This window comes from Uranotaenia lowii, chromosome 3 (assembly GCF_029784155.1).
Source record: "Uranotaenia lowii strain MFRU-FL chromosome 3, ASM2978415v1, whole genome shotgun sequence".
Taxonomy (NCBI): Eukaryota; Metazoa; Arthropoda; class Insecta; order Diptera; family Culicidae; genus Uranotaenia; species Uranotaenia lowii.
Window position 1 is genome coordinate 215812010 of NC_073693.1, and position 23797 is coordinate 215835806.

A 23797-nucleotide genomic window follows, 5' to 3' on the forward strand; every position below is an offset into this window, starting at 1 on the left:
CCAAGAATTTTTAGAGAACGAACGCGGGTTATTATTTCATCATCTAGTAATATCTGAGTTTCATTATCACGATGGTAATGGCGTTTTCTTTTGCAGTAATGCATGACTTTAGTTTTGTCGATAGATATTTTTAGTCCTACTCCCCTGGCCCATTGATTTAAAGTAAGAAGATCATTTTGTAGTTTGTAACGTAACACATTTGTTCTGGGTCCTTTCCGTGCAATGACTAGGTCATCAGCGTATCCAATCAAGTAAGCCCCAGGGAGTGGCAAGATTGAAGTTTGATTCATAATCAAAACGAAGAATGTAACGGATACTACAGAACCTTGAGGGACGCCATTTTGTAGAGTTCGAGATTCAGATAGTTGACCACTTATCGATACACAGAACTCTCTGTCGGAAAGAAAAGAACGGGCGAATTGGAATACACGTTGGCCAAGTTTCGCATCACAGATGGCTTCCAGTATTTTTGATCGCCAAACCTGGTCGTATGCTTTTGTGATATCCAGGGATAGTATTTCACAATGTGTATTTTCTTGCTCGACAGAATTTAAGAAATTTCGAAGTTGGTTAAAATATGTGTTAGTTCCGCGTCCAACGCGAAATCCATGATGCTCTTGATGCAGCGTGGAAGATGATTCAAGAAAGGTAACGATTCTATGGTTTATCATTCGTTCATACACTTTACTCAGGCAGCACAGCAGAGAAATGGGCCTAAAACCGGTAACTCCAGCCTGATCGGCGTTTTGTTTTGGAAGAGGAATCACAATCGCAGTTTTCCATGACTCGGGGAAGAGACCATCACGCCACAGATTGTTAAACGTTTTGAGAAGGATTAATTTAAAGGTTAAAGGGAAGTGTTTAATCATTTGATAGCTGATTTGGTCAAGTCCAACTGAGTTACCAGAGCAGCGACAGATGGCTCTTTGAAGTTCCCAAAATGTGAAATCTTGGTCCATAGACAAATTGACGATGTTCGAATCCCTAGTGTAGTTAGGTTCTCGAGTAGCGGACATTGAAGATTTAGAGAAATAATTTGCAAAATCCTCGGCAATATCGCGTGGATTTTCTTTGAATTGTCCTTCAGAGTTGATGCGCAAAGTCTTGCATGTCCTTTTCCCAGAGATTCTGTTGAAGTTTTGCCACATGCAGGAAACGGGAGTTTGTGGATTGAAATTTGCGGCAAATTTTTCCCACGAGTCGGCCTTTGCTTGCTTGATGATTCTCCTTGTTTCGTTGCGTATCTTCCTGAAGTTATCCATCGCATCCGTTTTCATTTGACTATTTCCTATAATTTTTCTTGCTTTTCGAAGAGCTGTTCTTCGGGCTTTTACAGCTTTTTCAACTTCTGTGTTCCACCAAGCAACACTCTTAGTGCCACAACGTAGACTACTTCGGGGAATAGTGGCAACCGCGGCTTCGAATATGTGGTGTGTAAGTTGCTCTACCGAGAATTCTGTTTCAGGGGATATTTTATCGATCAGCAGTTCTTCGAAACGAGACCAATCAGCATTTTTGTATTGCCAATTAAGTCGTGTGGATAATTTTGGTAATGGGGTGTCCAAAAAAGTGAGGATCGGGAAGTGATCGCTGTTAACAGGATCCGAATCGACTTTCCATGACAGTCTACTGGCCAGGTTGGTTGAGGCGAGTGTGAGATCTATGGCAGATGCTAGACAGCTATGATCGCATATACGGGTTGGTGATCCATCGTTCAGTAAGTTGAGTTGTTCGTCGGTAATCCAATTCAAAACTATTCGGCCTTTTTGGTTGGTTTTCATAGGATCCCAAGCGGTATGGCGAGCGTTGAAATCGCCTGCAATTAAATATGGGGGCTCTAGACCATTTAAAAGAGATGCCAGACCAGCAGAAAGCTCTGCATGTTTAAAAGAATGCTCAATATACACGTTGACAATAGTTAGAGTAACTGGAGATGTGATCCGTATGGCTATGCTTCTAATGTCGGTATGAAGAGGGACCTGTTGGTGTGGAACGCCTTTAAGGATGCCAACTGACACGATTCCATTACTACGGGCTTGTTGATTATCTGTTGAATACCAGGTGTACATATTCCACAGAGAATTGTAGAATCGATTGGTCATAGCTTCCTGGATAGCGATGATAACTGGTAGGTTCGGGGCCAATTTAGAAAGCAGCTCAGGATGTTGTCTCCAGAATCCTCTCGTGTTCCACTGAAACAACAGGAGGCGATAATTGCTTGAAGGTGGTTGTGTTGCGGTTACGTCACCTGGTGAACCCGGCATGGAACCGGGCTCGGGGCTTATCGAATGCGGATTTTCCTGGTAGTAATTCTGTTCCACGGTTGAGTTTGAAGGGTTTTGTTGGCCAGTTATGTTCGTGGGATTATCTGTAGGACCTTGGTTGCTGTGGCAGAAGGATGCAGAACGATAGTTTCTTGAAGTATGTTGTGTATAAGGTACGTCACCTGGAGAACCCGGTGGAATACCGGGTTCGATTCTCGATGTTTGCGTATTACATATAAAGGAATCCACAGTTGGACCTAGTGTTTCAGGTTCAAATCCTGCCATCGATGGTGGTCGTTGTTGTATTTTCCGATGATGGTTGTTGGAACGCTCGGAACTAACCATGTCCCGATAAGGCTCGTTGAAAACGTTGACACCGTTGTTAAGGGGGGTAGAATTAAAGGCTGAGTGATTTGTTGCATAATTAATAAAGGGGGCTACATCACCTGATGAACCCGGTAAAATGCCGGGTTCAGTGTTCGAAGAAAGCATGTTGTTCATTTCAAAGACCGTAGATTGTCCAGTAACGTTGCTAGAGTTGACGATAGTTGAGCTGGGTGTCGAATCACTGAGCGCCGTCGTCATCAGAGAACATGTCCGTGTCTAGGTTCTCTTCATGCTGAGATATTTGGGAGTTTATAATTGATATTTTTGGTCGCGTTTTTGGATTGGTTGGCGAAATTTCGTTTTGCGTAAGATTTCGTTTTCTGCTAACACTTCTCGTATTATATAGAATTTTTCTCGATCCGATTGATATTCCTGGTTCTTCAGTTGTAACCGCTGTGGATTTAGAACCACCGTCTTTTTTAGATGTTCCGGACTGCGATTGTTGATTGCTGGTCATATCGTGTGAATCTTTCCGAGAAATACGCTGATTTGGTTTTTGCGCCGGTTGTGAAGAATCTTGCTGGTCTTTTTGCCTAATTTCCCGCAATTCTTGTCGGAGTTTAGTAAGCTCATCTTGTAATAACGATATGAGTTTATCTTTCTCATTGCTATCATTGTTGGCTTGCGTTATGCGTTGTTGCACTTTACTTGAATAGGTCGGTTTACTCCAAGTTTGGTTTACTTCAGTTCGTGCCTCTTGAAATGTGATGCCTTTGTTGACTTTCAGGCGGATCACTGCTTCTTCCTTTTGGAAGGAGGGACAGTCGCGACTAGTCGGAGAGTGACCTTCCTGTCTACATTGCTTGCAGTACTTTTGGTTATCACAAATTTGTCCTGCAGTGATCGGGTGATCCTTGAAACAAACTGGACAAACCGTGCTGTCACATCTCTTATGGGTGTGACCATAAGATCCACAGCGACGACAGATCATCGGTGAGGGGTAATATGGACGGACTGGGACGCGTAGCAGGCCAAAACGAACGTATTCCGGAAGAACCGTGCTGCAGAAGGTAAGTACGAGAAGTGGTGTCTTTTGTAAGTCCTTTTTATTATCGCGTTTCATTATCCTGCGCACTGCCAAAACACCTTCAGATTCAATTTCAGTGAGAATTTCGTCTTCTTTCATATCTACTGTATCTGGTTGGTAAACAACACCTTGTACTGAGTTTAAGGTTGGATGCAGTACAACTTCAACGGGAGTTTTGTCCAGTAGAGTGGTCATTAGTAGTAGTTTCTGAGATATTTCTGGCGAAGATGTCCTCAAAATATATTGAGCACCTTGACCTTCTTTTATAGCTTCGAGCTGTTTGAGGTTTGTAGATCCAACGGCACGTTCTACCGATTTTCCTATGAGGAATGGGTTTTGAGGTAGAGGAGGTCGTTTGTCGGTAGATTTATCAATGGTCATTCTCAACTGAAGGAATCGGGTGACACCATCATAAGACTTGTTACGCAAAAACTGAGGCAGTCTACTCCGGGTGTTATCAGGAGGGTCCTCCACGGGACCCGGATCACCTCCCGACATAGCGGGACAAGATTTGTTATACAATCACAATAACAGAGGCAATGTTTTTCTGCTCAATTCAAGTGAGGACAGATTTGTAAACAAGTGAGGAAGCCTATCGATGAGTGACCACAGATGAGACGATGAGATGAGATACTCTATCTGTCAAATCCACGTGCGGATGAAATGGGATTATATAAAAATATTCTGCCACAATATTTCGCAAACCCGGATGGATTATATGTAATCCTGATTTCGTCGTAGTAGGCTGGGTAAATGCCAAGCTACAGCGTTAATAATAACGAATTATCAAGCCACTTATTTGAAGAAAAACCGTTTTAACTTTTTCCTTCTACGTCAATGACTACGATACCGAGTGAGAACCCGATAAGAACTGATAATTGTTTGAGTAATTGAACTTTGTTTGAAAAATTTCACAAAATGTAACTTGAAGATCTTTTTTCATCACTTTAAAATGTTCCTTACATGGGAAAATTATGAAAAAAATATTTGATCCAATGTATCAATCGTTCGAGCGTAAAATGAACTTCATAATGCCATATTTTCGAAGCAATGGAAAACTCTCAACTTTTTTCAGAAAAAGTTTTCTAAAATGTTGATTATGGGTACAATTGATCCCCTAGAGTTGGGTACAATTGATCCCCCTTCCAAACGGCATATTCTTCTTCTGAATTGATCGTTATGATTGCTGATTACGAAACTACTAATATTTATCCAAAAACTAATATTTATCCAACAATTGTCTGAAGAAAAGAGCAAACATAATTAATTTTCTCTTAATTTTAAAAAATAGCGCCTTTAAGTATGCAATGTTTTTAGCGTTGAGACAAAGTTCTAGAATGTTCTTCGTATGTCTGCTGTAAATTGTGAAATGAGAAAAAACATGACCAAAATAGTCAATTAACATTCTATCTTGAGGTTTTGTTTGATTTTTATACAAGGATTAGGGCTTCCTGAATAAAAGATCAAGTCTCCTTCAATAGGGGATCAAGTCTCCCCTAACTTCAGAAAAATCGCAATTTTTTTACTCCCACAAAAATGCTTCTAGTTGATCAACGGGTTCAAGTATCGTTCTAAATTTTGGAGCATAGAAACTTGAAGTTACAAGCTGTCCGAAAATGTCAAAGACGGCGAGTTGCTAAACTTTTCCAAAAAGATATGGTGAAAATAAGAAAAGGGGATCAAGTATCCTCACTCTCCCCTATCTATAAGGAAAAAAATCCATTTTGAATTTATTATTTGTTTATTTTTATTTTGTTTTCCATTTTGAACCTAAAAGAATTTATTAAAACCACATCCTAGATGAAGGTTGAATTGAATGAGATAAAAAATAAAATATTCATTTTTATTTAAGAGGCCCAGCCATTCATCAAAGTCAGAGATAAATCTTTTTTATATTCTTATTCTTCCAGTCATCATGGCTATTGAAGTTTAATTTTTTTTTCCTAACGTCATAGTCATATCAAAAAACTGTTTATTTAGTAAATTAAAAGAAATGTTATTTCGATTTATCGGCCTTGTTGGTTAAAATGAGGTTTCTTAAGTCAGAAAATTTCAAGATTATGAAAATGAAAATTCGATCAATGAGAATCAAATTGATGAAATATGATGTAAATGCTTTTATCTACTCAGGCCCGTGCGAAAAAACTGCACAATAAATACAAAAATTTATTTTATTTTTATATACCCATTCATAATAAATAAAAATCAAAGTTTCAAATCAGTGTTTTCCGGTAAGTTACTGAAAAGTACTTCAAAATGTCAATATTTGCAAAATACCAGAAAACAAATGCAAATCAAAATTTAGAATAAAAACTGAATTCAAAGCTTCGGACATAAAAATCATAAAATATACGTGAAATATACACCAGTTTTAAAAACAAATTTAATCCCAATTTTAAAATAAGTTTCAGATCATACCAGAAACAAACCATGATTAAAATAATATTCAATCAAGATTTGAAATGTGAATGTCTTTTTAAACTTGTAAGAAATTGTGTAAAACACACAGATAATGATTAAATTCAATCTGATAAAAATGAAAATGTCAACCAGTGATCAAATGAATAGAAGAAATTCAATTTTTTATGTTTACACTTATTGAAATATATGACAAAAAAGTTCATGTTTGATTGAAGTTCACAATAATAACTTTCTAAATTTAAAATACAAAATATTCAATTCATCATCTCTTACAAATCACAGGTTTAGAAATGGGTGATTTCTTGAATGATCAAATACGAAACTGATAAAAAATAAGGACTTCCAAGAGGTGTTGTAAATATTGAGAGCACAAAGCATTAAATTAAATAGTATTTGCTTATTGAATTTAACTCTTAATGTTACTATTTAGAATCGTTTTTCGAACTTTTCATAAACGATGACCAATTCTAAAAAGATGCTTTAAAATAATAAAAATAAATGAAAAGCATATTAAACTGATGAACAAACACATCTACAAAAAAGTAATAAATGATTCTGAATTTATTTATTACTCTGTTTCAATAAAGAAATAATATTTTGATGATGATGATGATGACGATAAATGATCTAAAAAGTTGAATTCTGCATATAATTTTTTTTTGTTATTCTTAAAAGTTTTGTCAGAAAAGTGTAGAATTTTCTTAAATAATTTTTGCCTATTTTCAAAAGTTTTGGGGCATCAAAGTTAATCAAAAAAATTATGGCCTAAATTCTTGGCTTCTCAGAAAAAGGTGAATTTTGTGGAATTTTTCAAAACCCTTTTGAAAAAAAAAAAGATTTGGTTTCATATAACTTTTTTTTTTAGTCTGCAAAACGATTTATCTATTTTTTGTTTTTCGAAATTTCTATTCAATGAAGTCATTATAGGTTCAAAATCTATTTATTCATATAATTGGGAAAAGTAGACAAACAAAAATATAACTTATTTGGAGATGTCAACGTTTCTTGGGGTCTTGGAGAAAGTGGATTAAAAACTTTATTTTAAATTTTTTGGTACCTTATGTTTTAAGGTTTTGTCAGAAAAGTGCCAGAATTTGCTTAAATAATTTTCACTTATTTTTAAAAATTTCGGTGTACCAGATTGCGGTCTAAAGTTTTTGAACCTCAGAAAAAAAAATGTAAACTTTGTGGCCTTGTGTAATTTATCAAAGTCATTTGAAAGTTGAGTTGAAGAACAAGAAACACAAAATAAAATTGAGGCTGAAATTAGTTTCATGAAAAATATTTCGTAACTGCATAAAATTTGTAATGATATAAACTGAGGCGAGCCAATTTCCTAACATTTTTGGTCACACTCAGTTGGGATCAAGTAATTTCCCGTTACTATGTATTATGGGAAGTAGGCTTACCGTAGGCAAAGCTACGAATAAATGATTCTCAAAACTTTAAATTTTAGTTTGATTTATAATTTTGGCAACATTTTACCCCACATTCCCCTATTACATTGCGATCAGATTTTAATATTCACTTACGGCATCCTCCATGAAAGCGCTGCAGCGCACTATGTGGCCACGGTTCCGCTTCATCCTCTGCCCTGATGCGGACAAACTTTCTTTCGCCGCCTTCGGTGTTGGTTTCGGATCTGCATTCGTCTTCGTTTTGCCCAAGTGGCCTATGCCACAGTTGATTTTTGCCAGCGCACTGATGAATAGCAGCCTGCGCTGCTGATGACGTTCACTGGCCGATGCCAACGCTGATGTTATTCGCGATTTCGAAGCTAATTTTTGACAGATCGTGTGCGTGCAAAGAATGTAAACAAACATTTGGAAATACTAGCTTGTAGTAAAATATTATTTTCTCTGATTTAGTTAGGATATTCAAAAACTGATGGATACAAATTTAAAGTAAAAGGTTCAGAGATTATTGTGAGCTATAGGAACAAAATTGTATGTGCCGTGAAGCATCGCAAGTCGACAACAAAAATGGTCATTTTTTTACTACTCCAAAAACCCTTCTAAGTATTTCACATATTTTTGAATGAAAACTTAAGCCAAATACACATTTTTAATTGCAGTTTGTTAAAAGAGAAGTCAATTAACATTCCTTCAAAATTTGGGAAAAAATCAACAATTGGTAAGTTAGAATTTTTTATTCGAAAAAACATAAATTTTTGCTATTTTTTAATAGGCTTCCTTCTGCACCTGCATACAATCAGGCGTAATAATTTTAAAGCTCGATGGCGGATTTGGATACTTGTGGGTGGAAGAAGTTAAAAAATATATATATATCCTTGAATTACTACACAATTTAAGTTTATTTTGATGCTATTCAATTGACATCGTTCAATGGTTATATCACGTTTTGTACTTTTTTTGGGAAATTTTATTGAAAATTAAATTTATACAAATCGTACAAAATTTCAAGTTGAAGTTTAACATTTTATACTGTCTTAGGCTGAAACTATTTAAATTTTTATATAAAGTATTTATTGAATGTAACAACTAATCAAAATTCAATTGTTACAGTTTAAAGTAACAACGAAAAAATCGTTCATGCATACTAGAGTGCCCCAAATGACCCGACTTTTGAAAAAGTTATGCGCTGCAGGCTAAAATTGATCCTAGGCCTAGTACAAGATCTCATGCCAAATTTTGTCCAGATCGGATCACGGGAAGGGGTCGCTCAACGAGCCTGAAGTTTGTATGGAATTTTGAGAAATTTTGTTCGGATGAAACATGAAAAAACAGTTTTTCATCAATAACTTTGGTTCCCGTCGGCCGATTTCTTTCAAAACGGGGTTTCTTAAAGCCTAAATTATGAAAAATATTTCATCCGAAGACTGCATATCGACAAGAGTTAAGATAAAAAAGTTATTAGGCTTCAAAAAGGGGGTAACTTTTTTCAGGGTGGTATTCCTTACTGTTAATGAGGCGTCAATATGTTCGATCGCCCCGACTCATTAACAGTGATGAATACCATCCTTAAAATAGTTAGCCCATTTTTGAAACCTAATAACTTTTTTATCTTGATAGGCAGATCGATAGGCAGTCTTCGGATAAAATATTTTTAATAATTTAGGCTTTAAGAAAACTCGTTTTTTTAAGAAATCGGCCGACGGGAACCAAAGTTATTGATGAAAAACTGGATTTTCATGTTTTTTCCGAACAAAATGTCTCAAAATCCCATACAAACTTCAGGCTCGTTGAGCGACCCCTTCCCGTGATCCGATCTGGCCCAAATTTGGCATGAGATCTTGTACTAGGCCTAGGATCAATTTTAGCCTGCAGCGCATAACATTTCATAGGTTTTGAATTTCTTATACAAATTTGGGGCAGTGTAATGCATAGAGACCAGCGAGAAGCGCATAAAGTTTAATATAAAGATATAAAATAAAAAATACAGATGATTGGAAAAAATTCAAAAGTTTAGAAAATGGACAAAAAGATTGGTTTACATGTTAGTTTTTTTTCTGACCAACTGACTATTTAAAAATGGAACTATCAGATAGAATTGCCTTTTCTACCAGGCTTATTTATTCTAATTTAATTGTAAACAAACTCCAATTTTTCGATGGAGTGTTTTTTTCATAATCATTTGGATTTATGAAAACTTAACTCGAAGCAATGTAAAGTCGTCTATAATTTATCGTTCACCCGTAATGTTGCTCACGCAACATCGTACTAACCCAGATGGCAGCAGCGCAGCTTCGAAACAGCGGATGGTGCAAACCGGAAAGCAGCTTGTGCTGCTGGAGCTGATGCGTCTGGGCACCACCGTCGTTGCTGCTAGCTGACCTGTTGAGTGAGCGCGGTTTACGCTTCCGTTGAAGTTGTGCGGCCGACCAGGCCACGGTTGCCACAACTGACAGTGCGGCATGGGAAATCCTGCTGAAGTAGTAACCGACCGGTAGCACTTGGGCCACGGAAATGATGGTCGAATCAAAAAAGCACAGTGGATGCTGATGTGGTGAGAAAATTCCTGCTGGAGCTGCTTTAAACCGGAGACCCCAATCACCTTGACTGATGCTGCTGCGAACGCAGCGGATTGCGAGCACCTCGGGGACCGATGTCCCAATTGACTCGATGGACGATGGGATCGAAGACCTGCAGCTGGCACCGCAGGTGGTGATTTTCCTGCCGAAACCGCCTTAAATTGTGCTTTTAAAGCACCGGAATAATCCCAAACAGGACGCTGTAGAATGCTGCAACTGCTGGCGCAGTGTGGACGAAACTGGAGATGATGATATTTGGCTGGTGGCCACCCTTGTGCTGCCACTGGTACAGCCAATTGGCTGCTGAGAAGCTGTCAATTTGTCCTGTGGACGATTCCACGTCGTTTCTACTGGCACTCAGTTTTGGCCACCACTTTGGCCTGTCTGCCGATATTTTCCTTCGGAGGTTCTCTCCGCCGGAAGCAAATCGCCGTGTGGGAGCGATGTGATGATGAAAAACTGGGGTAGAAATAAAAAAGGGCCTTTCTAGACCCCTTTTCTTGCGTCAAATCTTTCCCCGATGCCAATCGTTCCAGACGTGGCGGAGGATTCCTCTTTGGCTTTCCCTATCGGATCGGCGTTGATCCTTGCTCGGCCGTTGGTGGACCTCGGAATCGGAATATAAAATGTGTGGTGTGCTCCTGCGATGTGGATCCGCCTTTTCCGATGCTGTCGCTCTGTTGCGGTTCGAGAGCTTCTTTTTGTCACACTCGAGGGCTATTTATGCCCGAAACTCGGCGCACACGCTTTTTTTTTCGACAGCCAGCACGCTGTCACAACTTTTTCGTTCGTCTCTATTAAATTTTCTCCCGGAACTGGATCTGTCAGACGGGATTTTTTCTTTTTTCGTCCCTGTAGGAATTTGCCGTCTTCTGCTCGAATTCTGTCAAACCGTGCTGGTTTGTGTTCGAATTTTTTCCGATCAGGGATGAGATCGGTTTCTGTTGTACGCTTAATGTAATTTTGTTAAGGGATGGGTTTTATCAAAAATAATGTTGCCATTCGCTCATATCGTATCGAAAGTTTCATGAATAATGTATAGAAAAACTTATATGTAACATATGGTAAATTCATTTCAAGAACCGAAAAGATATCGGACTGGCAAGCCGAGATGAGATGTTGCAGTGAGTTCGTTCTCACTTTAATTTTTTTTTTGGTATTAGTTATTCAATAGGATGAAAATGCCATAAAATGTTTTTCATGTTTCGCTTGAATGTGTGCATCATTTTTCTTGGGAGCTTGAGTCTCTTGACTTGAGTCAAGTAGTGCCTTTCCAATCCGATCATATCATCTTTGATACAGTACACTTTAAGATTTAAGATTAAAATAGGTGTAGGATTTTTGCAACCTCTTCTATGGGTATAAAAGGCATGTGTTGTATCACTTTTTGTATTCAAGATTTATGAAAATTTCGATCTAAAATAATTCAATTTTTCGATACTGGGCAATAAAGATGGAACGCAATTTTGTTGCATGCAAGCTTTTATCCAATTTGTTTCAATTTTTTGAAAATATTCGACTATTTTTAAATATCCTCCCACTTGAGATGTTTCAGCTCAAGTGAAAAATAATTTGTTGCGGTGTTTTGGAAGACATATTTTATTTAGAAATGGGACAGTTTCTTTCGCTGATAGCTCATTTCCCAGTTATTGGACATACCCTATTTTGACAACATTTTGTTGCTTGTAAAAGTACTATCCGACCAAGTGTCCAAGCTATTTACGATGCAAAAGAAAATGAAAAAAATTGTTTTGCACAGTTTCGTTCCGAATTCATCAATATTAAATTAATAGCTGGCAAAACCGTTGATCAATCAAAAATATTCTGTGCGTAAGCAGTGAAAATATGCAAACACTGCCAAAAATGTCCACAAAGTTCGAATCATGCTTTGGAGTGAAGCATATAAACGGCAACTAGGGTCATCATGGAAGTCAAGGCTCATACCAGAACTTTTAATATTGAATGAGCGAAAAATTAAGTGTAGATTGCTGAAATGACCCGCAAATTTTTCACCGATATACTGAAAGAGTTGCCTAGCTTTAAGCCATTCAAACCTAACCCCAAACAATAATTTTTTGCTAGTTTCTAAGCTTGGAAGCTGTATTGCCGCTACCGAGGCAATGAGACAGGTGATTTCTGATGGACGACAAAACTTATGAAAAACCCTATTTCAAACAAATTTTAGCGTTTAAATCCTGTAACATCTCTGATCATGGCAATTTCCCTTGCAAATGGAAGTATGTATATGCTGGTTGTTTTGAAAAAAAAAAAAATGATTTGCCAAGACTCTATTTCTGTGGAAAAAACCAAAAAATTTTGAAACATGAAATCATGATGATGGATTGAAGAAATTCAATAGTAACAATCTTGACTCAGAACTAATGTCAAAACCTCATAAACTCATCCCAGGTTCAGAATTCAGCTACAGTTTTTCAAAATTTGAACCGCCAAAAACCACATCGTCAACAATACAAATCTCTGATGAAGGCTCCAATCAGAGCGAAAACGTAAGGAAATGTATTAAATAAACGAGTCGTACAAAGGCTGAGTTTGTCATCCAACAACCAACGAATTCAGGTTCAAAGTTCAGATTCAGATTAAGTTCGTGAATGGGTTCCACAATCAAAATTATCAAGATTACTATTTCAGTAAGAAATTCAATTAGCAAGAGATCGCAGGCTTACTATTCTGATTGTTAGTGCGATTTTAAAATTTAGCCAAAGTCAGTTCGTTTGCACAATCCGGCTGAAAATGACAAAAGATAGGTAGAATTTGAGTTCATGTTGCAAGTTGTAGCTTTTTAAAAGCTTATTTAAAAAAAACCATCCACAGGAATTTATTTTTAATGAAAAGTCATAACATGTATCTTCTTGTAGAGAAATTGTAGGGAGTTTCATATGTTTTGGCGTATTGTTCAAAATTATTAGTATTGTAGTATTTTTTTTCAAGAACCAAATTTCAAACTATAATCTTTAACTAGGATCGAGTTTACATAAAACCGAAATGAACCGCAAAATTTGAATCTTTTACTTTTACTTTAAATATTGAATTCATTTTTAGATAAAAAAAAAACTCAAAGTAAGTTCAAATCAAATAAGAAAAATTAAGCTGGCCAGATCACTCGGACTTGCCCGGATGAAAAAAAAATGGGAAAGGTTAGGCCCAGTTGCCTAACTTTTGCTGAAAAAAAAAATCTGATTTTGGCTGGATTTATTCACTTTTTTTTGGAAAATCAAATTCATAGTGCATCATTATAATTTCAATTTTTTGCGCCCAAAAATTAAATTTTTCAATCTAGATTTATTTAAATAAACATTTCCGATAATTTTGGATCCTGAATATTACAAAATCTGTTTATATTGTTTGGTGAAAAAATATTGATTCAAATGTTTTTCTTCTTGGAATTTTGTCAAATTTTCCCGGATATTGTCAGGATTTTGGTTTGAAAATTTGGAAATGGAATGCCCGAATTTGGCCAGGTTTTTTAATAAAATAATCCGATACGTGCAGGTGAACTTAAGCTTAGTTCACCAGATTTTGATGCAAATTCTAAGATGAAAGTAAGTTTCCTATTTTGTTACTGAAGGATTTTTTTTAAACAAATCCGTATCATCATTTGAAAGATTTTAGGAGGTATTTTCAAAAGTTTTTAATGAACGTGATAAAATTTTTATTTATGCATTGTTTGAGCAAATATGTCATAGAAAATATTGGACACCCCCCTCACGAGTCAGTTTTTCCTACGTTCAATCTCATGATGGTTTTACTTCGTTTTTGTCAGATTTTCCCGCCAGATATTCCAGAAAAACGTTTTTAATGACACAAAAATCATCAATTTTCGTTAATTTCGAAACAGCTGAATCCACCAAATTGCCCTCAGTTTCTATAATAATAATGTTTCGATTATAGTCGTTTTACCATCTTTATGGCATTCGCGACTTTATCAACGTTCCAGTTGGCGGACAAATATTGAAAAACTCATCCGGTACAACTGTGTTCGATGTTTACTCTTGGGCTCGAACTCGCGGACATCGGCTCAAGAAGCAACAGACTTGCCAACTGAGCTATATCACAAGCCCAACCTCAGTTTCTATCAAATGAGAAGTATTATGCCAAAAAGTAGTGAAAAATTGATAGAGGAGGATGCAGCCACCCAAAATACAGATTTGACGAAGTATAAGTGGGAAAAACTTATCAATAACATGATTGAAAAAAGTGTGCGTCGACTGATGGGAGATACCAAGAATAAAGTAGAAATTATTCTTACAAAAAACGATACAACCACTATTTTTTTCTAATTTTTTCATGAGTTATCATAAAATAACCTTTGATTCCTCCATAGATAGTATTTCGATCAATCGAGTGGTTTTCAAATACACGCATTCGTAACTGTTTCATGTCAGAACAAGTTCACTGGTGTTGGAAAAAGTGGTAGAAATTTTGACACTTTAAGCACCTTTACTTTGCGAAAACATTTCAAGATCTGTGGCCTTCAAGAGTTTCTACAACACGTTTTGTATTCTCGCATGCTGTGATGCAAAAATAGGAATATTTCTATCATGTACGACTGAAAAAGAAACAGCGCTGTAAAAAAATACAACGCCCAAAGATCTTGAAATCATTTTTGCATGGATAAATTTTCAAAATGTCAAAATTTCTACCACTTCTTCCCAACACCAGTGAACTTGATCTTAGTGAACTAAGCTTTATACATAAACTCTTCTGTGGTGATCCTTAAATTTCTTCCCTGAATTCATTTCTCGGTTTATTTTTTCACTAAGACTTTACTTCCACTCGACTTAAAAACCCGCACGCCAACGATGAAAGTAGCCAATAGAATGACGATATTTTCCCGCTTCGTCCGTCGTTTGCTTTCACTCACACTCTACCAATCATCTCTCCAATCTTTTAGTGTTAGTGATCGCTGGCTTTTGCCAATATGATTATCACTCACACATGAACAAGTTTAAGTCCGACAATGATTTACATCTGGCTTAGTCCTTTTTAACAAGACCACACCGACAGTATTTTCTGTGTTGCCAGATAAACGATTTTTTTTTGTGTATGATAACATTATTATTAATAATTTTAAATATATTTCTTTGTTTCAATAAACAAAAAGTACAAATCAATTAGAAGATTTCGGCCATCTTTTTTATTATCATTTATCATTATCGCTATATCTACCACATCTTCGACTAGATCTTTTTTTTCCATTCCTTCCATAGACAATAAGTTACACGAAAAACTTAAGTGTGAATCTTCCGAAACCACCAATTCATTTAATTACTCACCGCATTTAATCGTCAGCATCAGGTAGGTGGTACACATTAGGGCCGCCAGGCAGCTGATGTGTTTTTCCATCCTTCTTAACATGACCGCGCCCCTTTTGCGTTTTGGGCTTTTGGTACAATTTCCTTCTTTTGATTCCTGGAACAACTTTAGTAGCGCTCTGTTGGGGCTTCCACTTTCACTTCACTTCACTTCACTTCCGTGTTCGCATCGACTCTTCTCATTCGAAAGAATGTGGCTGCTGCCTCAAAGACCGCAATAAAATCTCATCGGGATGGGACGTTTTTGCTTCTGTTGCTGCCGGCTGTTCACAATTCTACCGTTCCATGGGGTTGCTCTAGATGGGGGATATTTTTCTAATTAAGATTAGGTATGTTTACACTTCTAAGTTTGGGTTAGTCTCTGGCTTCCGGCCCTAGGGCTTGGCTATAACGGAAGGAAACTTGCTAAGAACACTCTCGTTACTTTAAACCGTAAGGGTAACAGATTTACTGTTGGAAGAATTGGGTGAGATGTTTTGTAGATAAGACTAGATTTGACATTGAATTGGTTGTAGATTTATTGATCTTGATCTTGTAAAAACGTTGAAGAATTAAAAAAAGGTAACTTGTAAAAAAAAGGGCTTTTTTAAATAAAGGGAAAAAATCGTCTCTCTCTAGTATTTTACTACGAATTCTCACTAAACCCTCCCACTAACGGAGTTAATTCATTTGTGCAGCATCTCTTCGTCAAAGATTGCAATCTATGGTCTTCTGTTGTGTTTTTGCTATGTTTCATTCAAAGCAAACTCCGGGCCGGAAGAAGACACAGACTGCCATCTGTTTGGAAGCTGTTTCTCGGCACCTAATCACTGGTTTTATGGAGCACGACTTAATTTATTTTTTTCTTCTGTTAAAAAAAAGTCGGATTAAGACTTCTGGGAAATTCCACGGAGCAAGATTGAGCTTCTCTTCTTCTTTCAACTTGCTTGGAGACCTTTCTTTTTGAAATGATCCGTGTTTCTTAATACACCCTCGTTGGCAATCTGTTTCCTCACTTTCGATTCCGCTTTTATTGCACCATCGTAGCTACAGACCATAGAGAAAAAGCACTTTATTCACGTGTCATAACTTTCCGATTTGAATTTCTCCCTAGCTTGAGTGTCGTCTACTATGAATGGGTAAATTATATGTTTTTTTCTTTGTTGCTTCAAATAAAACATTTCCTATTTATCAACGGGAATACCATGATCCTGTTTCCATCACACAATTATTTTTTTGGCACTGCTCACTCACAATTTGATGAATGACCCCGGCACCTGGATCAATTGCTATTTTCGTTCTGGAAATAGAAATAGAGAAAAAAATTGGTTAAACACTTTATCTACTTAGGATTGGTTTAGTGAAAGTTTGAAGTGGTGTTTATTTTTATTTTATTGGATTAAGTAGTATAATTTTCCAAGGATACGGCATAAACAAAGAAACAAAACTGTAACTCAACAGTCGTTAAATCAATGATTTTTATTCAATCGCCAAGAGTGTTGAGAAATTCGCAGAAAACATGCATATACCCTACCTTCGCCATTTCCACCCTAAGTCTTTTTATCCGGATCAATTGATCGGAAAATCGGATACACATAAGACTGTACTGTCTCCGCGTGTGGTTGGTCTATCGCGTACTCGTAAAGCGATTTATTGGTTAAATGATAAATTGGATAATTTGATTCCAGATTGGGGAGATGATTGATGCGGCGCTATTGGGATTGGGGAGAGTGAATAAAATAGACACGTTTGTTTGATGTACATAAATACATATACCTAAATCGGACTCAACAAACTTCCGTGATCCGTAGGTAGAAACAATACCAATTAAATCAATAAAAGATTGAAACGATTAATGAATTGATTTAATTAGTGATGCATGTTCAGCTTATCTATCATCAATAATTATATTCTCATAGTGTCGAGTTTATCTGTCAATGCAACACAAGCGCTTTAATTTTGACTTCAAAACAAGCAGATAATTAAATTCAATTCAAATCCTGCTGTTCATTTATGTGTTTTAACATCTGTTTTCTGTCGAGGGAAGTTTTTTTTTTATATAGTACCATTTATTTTAAAATTCTCGATAACTCAAGTTTGAATCGGAGTCTATCAAGAATAACATACCACTAAATTGAGTATTGAAGAATATGTAAGAAGATTGAATCCCTTTTTTTTTTTTTTTAATTTTGTGATAGAATAAACATGGAAGCACAGCCGACGATAGAGTTTTTGTGAAATGTACGCGATTATTCATAACTAGCTGATTTTACCCGGCCTTGCTCGGGTCCACAAAAGATATTAATCAAAATGAGTAGTTTGATTTTTCGAAATATTGGAAGCTTTATATTCATCATTTTAAGAAATTGGGCCCATATTTGGCCACGTAAGTTTTGTAAGTCTTTTAGAAGTTTTTATTGAGATTATTCACTGTGTTTATCCATTTCATTTTTTTTAGAAGAAGCTTTTAGTTTTATGGATTATGAATTGAATTTCAAAATAATTTCCTTCTTCTCTATCACAAAAAAACTTTAATCTCTTTTGGAGACTATCCCACTTTTCAAGATGGATGATCTCCCTGTTCAATGGTATATTTAAGTTTTATTTAATTTAAAATTTCTAAAAACACTTCCGAACCTTGGTGAACCATGTTTAAGACATGCTTCCGAAAATCAATCATTTTCACTGAGCCATGCTTGACTACATTCAGAGCCAAAAAAATCAAAGCAGTCAAATTTTCCTTCTTCAACCAAATCATACAAACAATCATGCATGACAACGACGCTTCTGTATTTGAAACACTTTTGCGATACATGATGAGGTAAAAAAGGACGCAGACTATCAGCAACGAACGTCTCGATGCTGATTTCCTTCCCCTAACGGCTTTCAACCTTTAGGATCATAACTGATATGTATCAGTTCTGAGCGATCTATGTAGGCTATCAGATGATTTTTTATTTTTCGTTTTGCCTAGAAGGACAAAATCATGACTAGGTAACCGCAATGAACTGTCCAACATGTGCTGCAGCTTTTTGAACATGTGGTCCTGGTATTTATTCAGATTTTTCCTTTTGAAACATTAATGATCGTCTATCAATAACGAGCATTATCAACAATGATGCGAGGATAGACGTTCGGGAATGATTGAGGGAGCGACGTTCAAAATGTATCACCAAGTATGTCGATCACCGTCGATTAGCCACGTGACGAATAGCAACGGTAGCCTCCGGTGGGGCATGGTATATCTTCTTGTATCAAGTTAGTGTTGATTTTCGACATATATTCAATGAGTACTTTTATCACAGCACTCGGAGGTAGCATCATTCTAGCTAGAAACCATTCCTGATTGCTTTTCTTGAGCGATTTTCCGACCACTGGTTTAAGACTCATTTTTCATGTTTTCAATTGTATGTTTGCTTTTTTAATTTAACACTGTTTTTCTTATATGTTGAAAGTTGCACTAAAAGTTTCTTGGAGTTATCGAAAAGAAATCATCTCTGAACCGAAATAACCATTTAAATGTTATGGAAATGGTCTTATTTGAGTTCCATTAATTATTTTGAAGAGTGATCAATGTTAAAATTCTTTGAAATCATTTGTTTGAACTCGCAGAATGGTAGTGAATGGTAGAATTGAACACATTGATGACCAAAAATAAATCAAAAAGTATAAATAAATTGGCCAATGAATGATGGTATATGGTATGATGGTATAAAACCTCAGATTTTATTATCTAATCAATTTTCTAATCCCCCATTTAGATTCCCCGGCGGCTTCAACATATATGTAACTCTGAATCTAATGATTTTTTCTTCCTCCATAAGGAATCCTAAAAATTTGAAAATGGTTGGTTAAAAGCTGGATTTTATGACAATCGGTTCATTAGTTTTTCAGCATTCAGTCCAAATAGTTATTCAGCTGAAGAAGCCAATTCACTGTTGACTGTTCAGTTCACTGTATATCCTTGTAAACTCTCAAAGCCCCCAGTGGGGCGGTAGGCAGCACATTGAAAATCACTACAATTTAAGTCAATATATTCTTTACAGGATAGTTGTATTTTTCAATACAAAATGTAGGCTCATTTTGGCAGGATTTTACCTTTCAAATCTTTGATGCTCAGCAAGCTTTGATTTGCTTTCCAGTCCACGTGAACTCTTGATGGTCGTTTCTAATGCCCGGCCCATGGTGATGGTGAAAACAACCCCGCCAAAGGGAAAAAATTGGTTCTGAAAAATGGGTGCCATGAGTTTTGGTTTGTGGGAAAAAAACGAAAGTTCTATGGGAGGGTCCCTTTTCCCAAGTGGGAGGGGCTCGAAACTATTACTAAAACCTTCCCATGGTCCAAACACATAACTGTACCAAATTTCAGGCTGATCGGTTAAGCGGTGTGGATTTGTATAAGGTGCATACAAACATATATAGTCCAACTCATCTTTATATATTAGATAATTTATTATTTCCATTCCGTTTATTTTTGTTGTTTATTAACCCTAATCCGCTCTTGAGCGTCAATCCCAAGTAACACACTTTAAGCCAACTAGCATTAGGAAGTTTTCTTATGGTTTTATTATGGCATTTTTGTGCAGCTCGTTTTATGACGGTTTTACTATAGTCATAAAAAATGCTTTTTTTTTTGTTTTGTCCCTTTGTTTTCAGGTAATTTTAAAAACACTATAAAGCTTTTTCTGAATACTATTTAGAGTACATGTAATCTTTTTCAGTCGAGAAATGAGCGTATTCTTCTTTATGTGAAATTTTCCCGAAATTTACTCTTTTTCGATGAGGCTTAATCAGAAAAATGGACTTGTTTGCTTCAGTATACGAAGTGTGTTTACCACGTCTTTTACAAGAAATACGAGAGAAATACAACTTACAAAAACTTTAAATACCTTACCTAAATATCCCGTATTCATGAAGTCATCCTTAAATCGTAATTATCAGGAAGCGCAATAAGTGCCGCACACAGGGGAAAATGCACCTAATAAGCGATCAAAATTATTTGCGGACAAACGGTAAACGGTAGACATTTGATGTCTTCGCAACATTTTTATAATTTTTGTTGATCTATCAAATTTTTGAAAGAAAAAAGTGATTTTTCCACCAGGGAGGGAGATAAAAAAAATTTATTCAAATAATTAGTTTAGAGGCTCGATGTCTTCACAAAAGTTGTAGAACTTATTACTTAAAGCAACTTTGTTGAAGACGCCATAAAGATCGCAAAAAAATCATAAAAGTTACGAGCATTTTAAATATAACGAACATTTTAACAATTAATTTTGAGTTTTTATATAATATCTTTTTTAGTATACGATAAACATACTTGGTATATTTGAAAAAGTTGTTCAAATTGTTGAAACACACAATTTTGTGGAACATATCAAACACAAATTTCAACTAAGAAAGGAGATACACTAAAAAAATATCAAAATATTGCCTTTTTTCAGTAAGTTATAACCTTAAGAGTTCGGACGAGTTCGTATAATTTTTTAAGTGGGTTTAGTTGTTCAAGTTATTGGCTTTCTATTGATATATAAATTTAACATTATTTTTGGATAGATTTTTTGCAAAACAGGGATCAATAGTGCGCTTTTTCCTCTAGAAACTCTTAAAATTCGAAGGAAAAATCCCTCATTTCTTCCTGTTTTTAGAAGAAAAGCTCATTCTTGAATGCTAGTTTGTAAAAAATCTATTCAAAACTAATGTTTTATTTATATTTAAATGGAAAGCCAATTACTTGACCAACAAAACCCACTCAAAAAATTGTACGGACTCTTAAGGTTATAACTTACTGAAAAAAGGCGATATTTTGGATATTTTGCGGTATATCTCCTTTCTTAATTGAAATTTGTATTTGATATGTTCCACAAAATTGTGTGATTCAACAATTTTAACAAGTTTCTTAAATATACCAAGTTTGAAAATCGTATACTTAAAAAGATATTAAATAAAAACTTAAAACTACTTGTTAAAATGCTCGTTATTTTTTAAATGCTCGTAACTTTTATAATTTTCATGCGATCTTTATGGAGTCTTCAACAAAGTTGCTTAAAATCAAGTCCCTGAACTAATTGTTTCAAGAAATAATTTTTTTATCTCCCTTTCAGGTGGAAAAATCACTTTTTTCTTTCAAGAATTTTATAGATCATCTAAGAATATAAAAATGAACTGTTATCAAAGAGCATAAAAGCAATATACTCAAACGTTTCGTAGCGCATAAATCTAATATATTGCTTGTTCAAAGTAAATATACGCGCCTATTTTTTTAAACAAGTATTTCATCAGATTTGGTGTGGTTTATCAGCATATCAATTAAAACTAATTTTCCTTCGAATAATATAAAAAGGAATATTCAGTCCCTGACTTTTCTCTTTTCATTAGTTGAAAAAAAAGTATGAGAAAATTTAAAATTATCATATACGTAGTTCTTTAGCTTTCCAGAAATTGTTCCGAGCGTATTTGGACCGAGAAAATGCGGGCCATAATAACCTGGCAAAATCCGGTCATTAAATTTTGAAATTTTCAGTTAAAAACTGGACAAAATCCGGGCAAATCAGACAAAAATACAGGCTTTTCCTATGAAAATTCAAGAGAAAAAGTGAAAAATGAACACAAACAAAATTATTCTTTACTGAGCCATATTTGCGGTGTTTAATTCAAATTTTACATTTCAAAAATAAATTTTGCATGAGAATTTCGATAAAACAAGCTCAAAAATCATTCCTTGTAAAAAACTTAGTTTTGGCTTAGATTTTGCTTAGATTTTGGATAAATCCGGGCATTTTTTGCGATATCTTGTCAAACATTTCTTGGATATTCGACGAAGATTTAAACAGTTTTCTTCCCGAATCTAAGCTCGTGGTAGATATTTCTGACTTGCTACATTCAACGGAAAATACAATCATGAATGCGTTATTGGATATTGGTCTTCATCAAATAAATAACATCAAAAATCTCAACGAACACCTGTTAGATCTTGCATTCGTAAGCGATCCAACGCATTTCCTGTTGCGCGCAGCTCCTCAACCTTTGATGCGTGAGGATTTACATCACCCCCCGATGGTAGTGTCGTTTTTTCCGACGTGTTTGATGAAACTACGGATAGTGATGACGTCACACATGATTTAAGAAACTGAAACTTTATCGAGCTCAACCTCATTATTCAACAATAAATTGGACCTCTGTATTAGACCCCAGTACACATAATGCAAACTCAGCGCTTTAGTCATTCTACTCACGCCTATCAGTAATTTTAAATCAATATGTGCCATTGCGACCTCGCCTTGTTATTAAAAAATTCGCTTGGTGGAATCGTGAATTGACAACATTAAAAAATCGCGTGAGAAAAGCTAAAAAAAAAGTACACTCGCAATCCAACTGATGTATTGAGGGAATATCTAAGAGCCATTGAGTTACAGTATTTAAAACTTAAAGATATTAGCTACCGACAGCACTTATCTGATCTTCAACGGAAATTTAAAGATGACCCTTCTGCATTTTGGAATTACGTGAAAAGTAAAAAAGGTTATTTGGGGCATCAGTTGAATCTTACTTATCAGAATCGCACTTACAATAACGCCCAAGAAGCAGTTCAACTATGTACTGATTATATTAAATCCAATGTTGTATGCCACAAGGAAGTAAACAACTCCAATCTTCAATAAAATGAGTTCAGTTTCATCCCAAATCATTACAGAATACCAACAGTGTACCCGTAAAAAGAGATCAACACTAACTAGTTTGATGGTGTATGTTCCGTTCATCTTCTATCCGATAAGAAACAAGTCGACGCAATTTATGTGGATTTCGCCAAAGCGTTCGATCGGCTTCCGCACAAACTACACACTACCAAAAAAATCTGTGAAATTACATCATATATGATGTAAAGAAAAAGAAGCATCATATGTGACGGAATATTCAGTGAGAGTTAAATATTACATGTCTGTAAAAAAGAAGACGTGTAAAATTTAACAGACGTGTAATAATCAAACCCGCACTGAATATTCCGTCATACGTAATGTTCCATTTACATTACATCATAAATGATGTAATTTTACAAATTTGTTTAGTTTTGTGATATGAATTAAAAACAAAATATTTATTTTAATAAATTGCTTTATTCTTCATCGCGACATTACTCTTAATTTTTCGCATTACAATTCTATACATATTTTAAAAGAAACTCACCAGAAATTTCTTGTACCAGAGAGTAGATCATAATAATATTTATATGCTGCCGTATGAATCGACCATTCGGATTGGTCTTCAGGATGATATTGCAAGCAGATTGTCATGGCGAACACTAACACCTGAAATTATTAATAAAAAACGTATTAGAGTACTTCTTTTATCATAATAAAGAACAGAATCGATCCGTTTATGAAAACAAACTGAGGTA

The 23797-nt window shown here is 35.6% G+C and overlaps 1 protein-coding gene across 1 annotated transcript in view; it reads right to left on the reverse strand.

Annotated features, from left to right (window-relative positions):
• LOC129755658 (uncharacterized) overlaps positions 1-16684 on the reverse strand; it is a 105583-nt gene extending 88899 nt beyond the window's left edge. The window contains exons 1-2 of the mRNA XM_055752272.1: positions 16657-16684; positions 15385-15719 (exon numbers count right to left, since the gene is read on the reverse strand). Of these exons, the coding sequence (XP_055608247.1) occupies positions 15385-15466 (82 nt within the window). The 5' untranslated portion in view covers positions 15467-15719; positions 16657-16684. The remainder of the gene's footprint in view (positions 1-15384; positions 15720-16656) is intronic.
• Positions 16685-23797: the final 7113 nt, after the last annotated feature.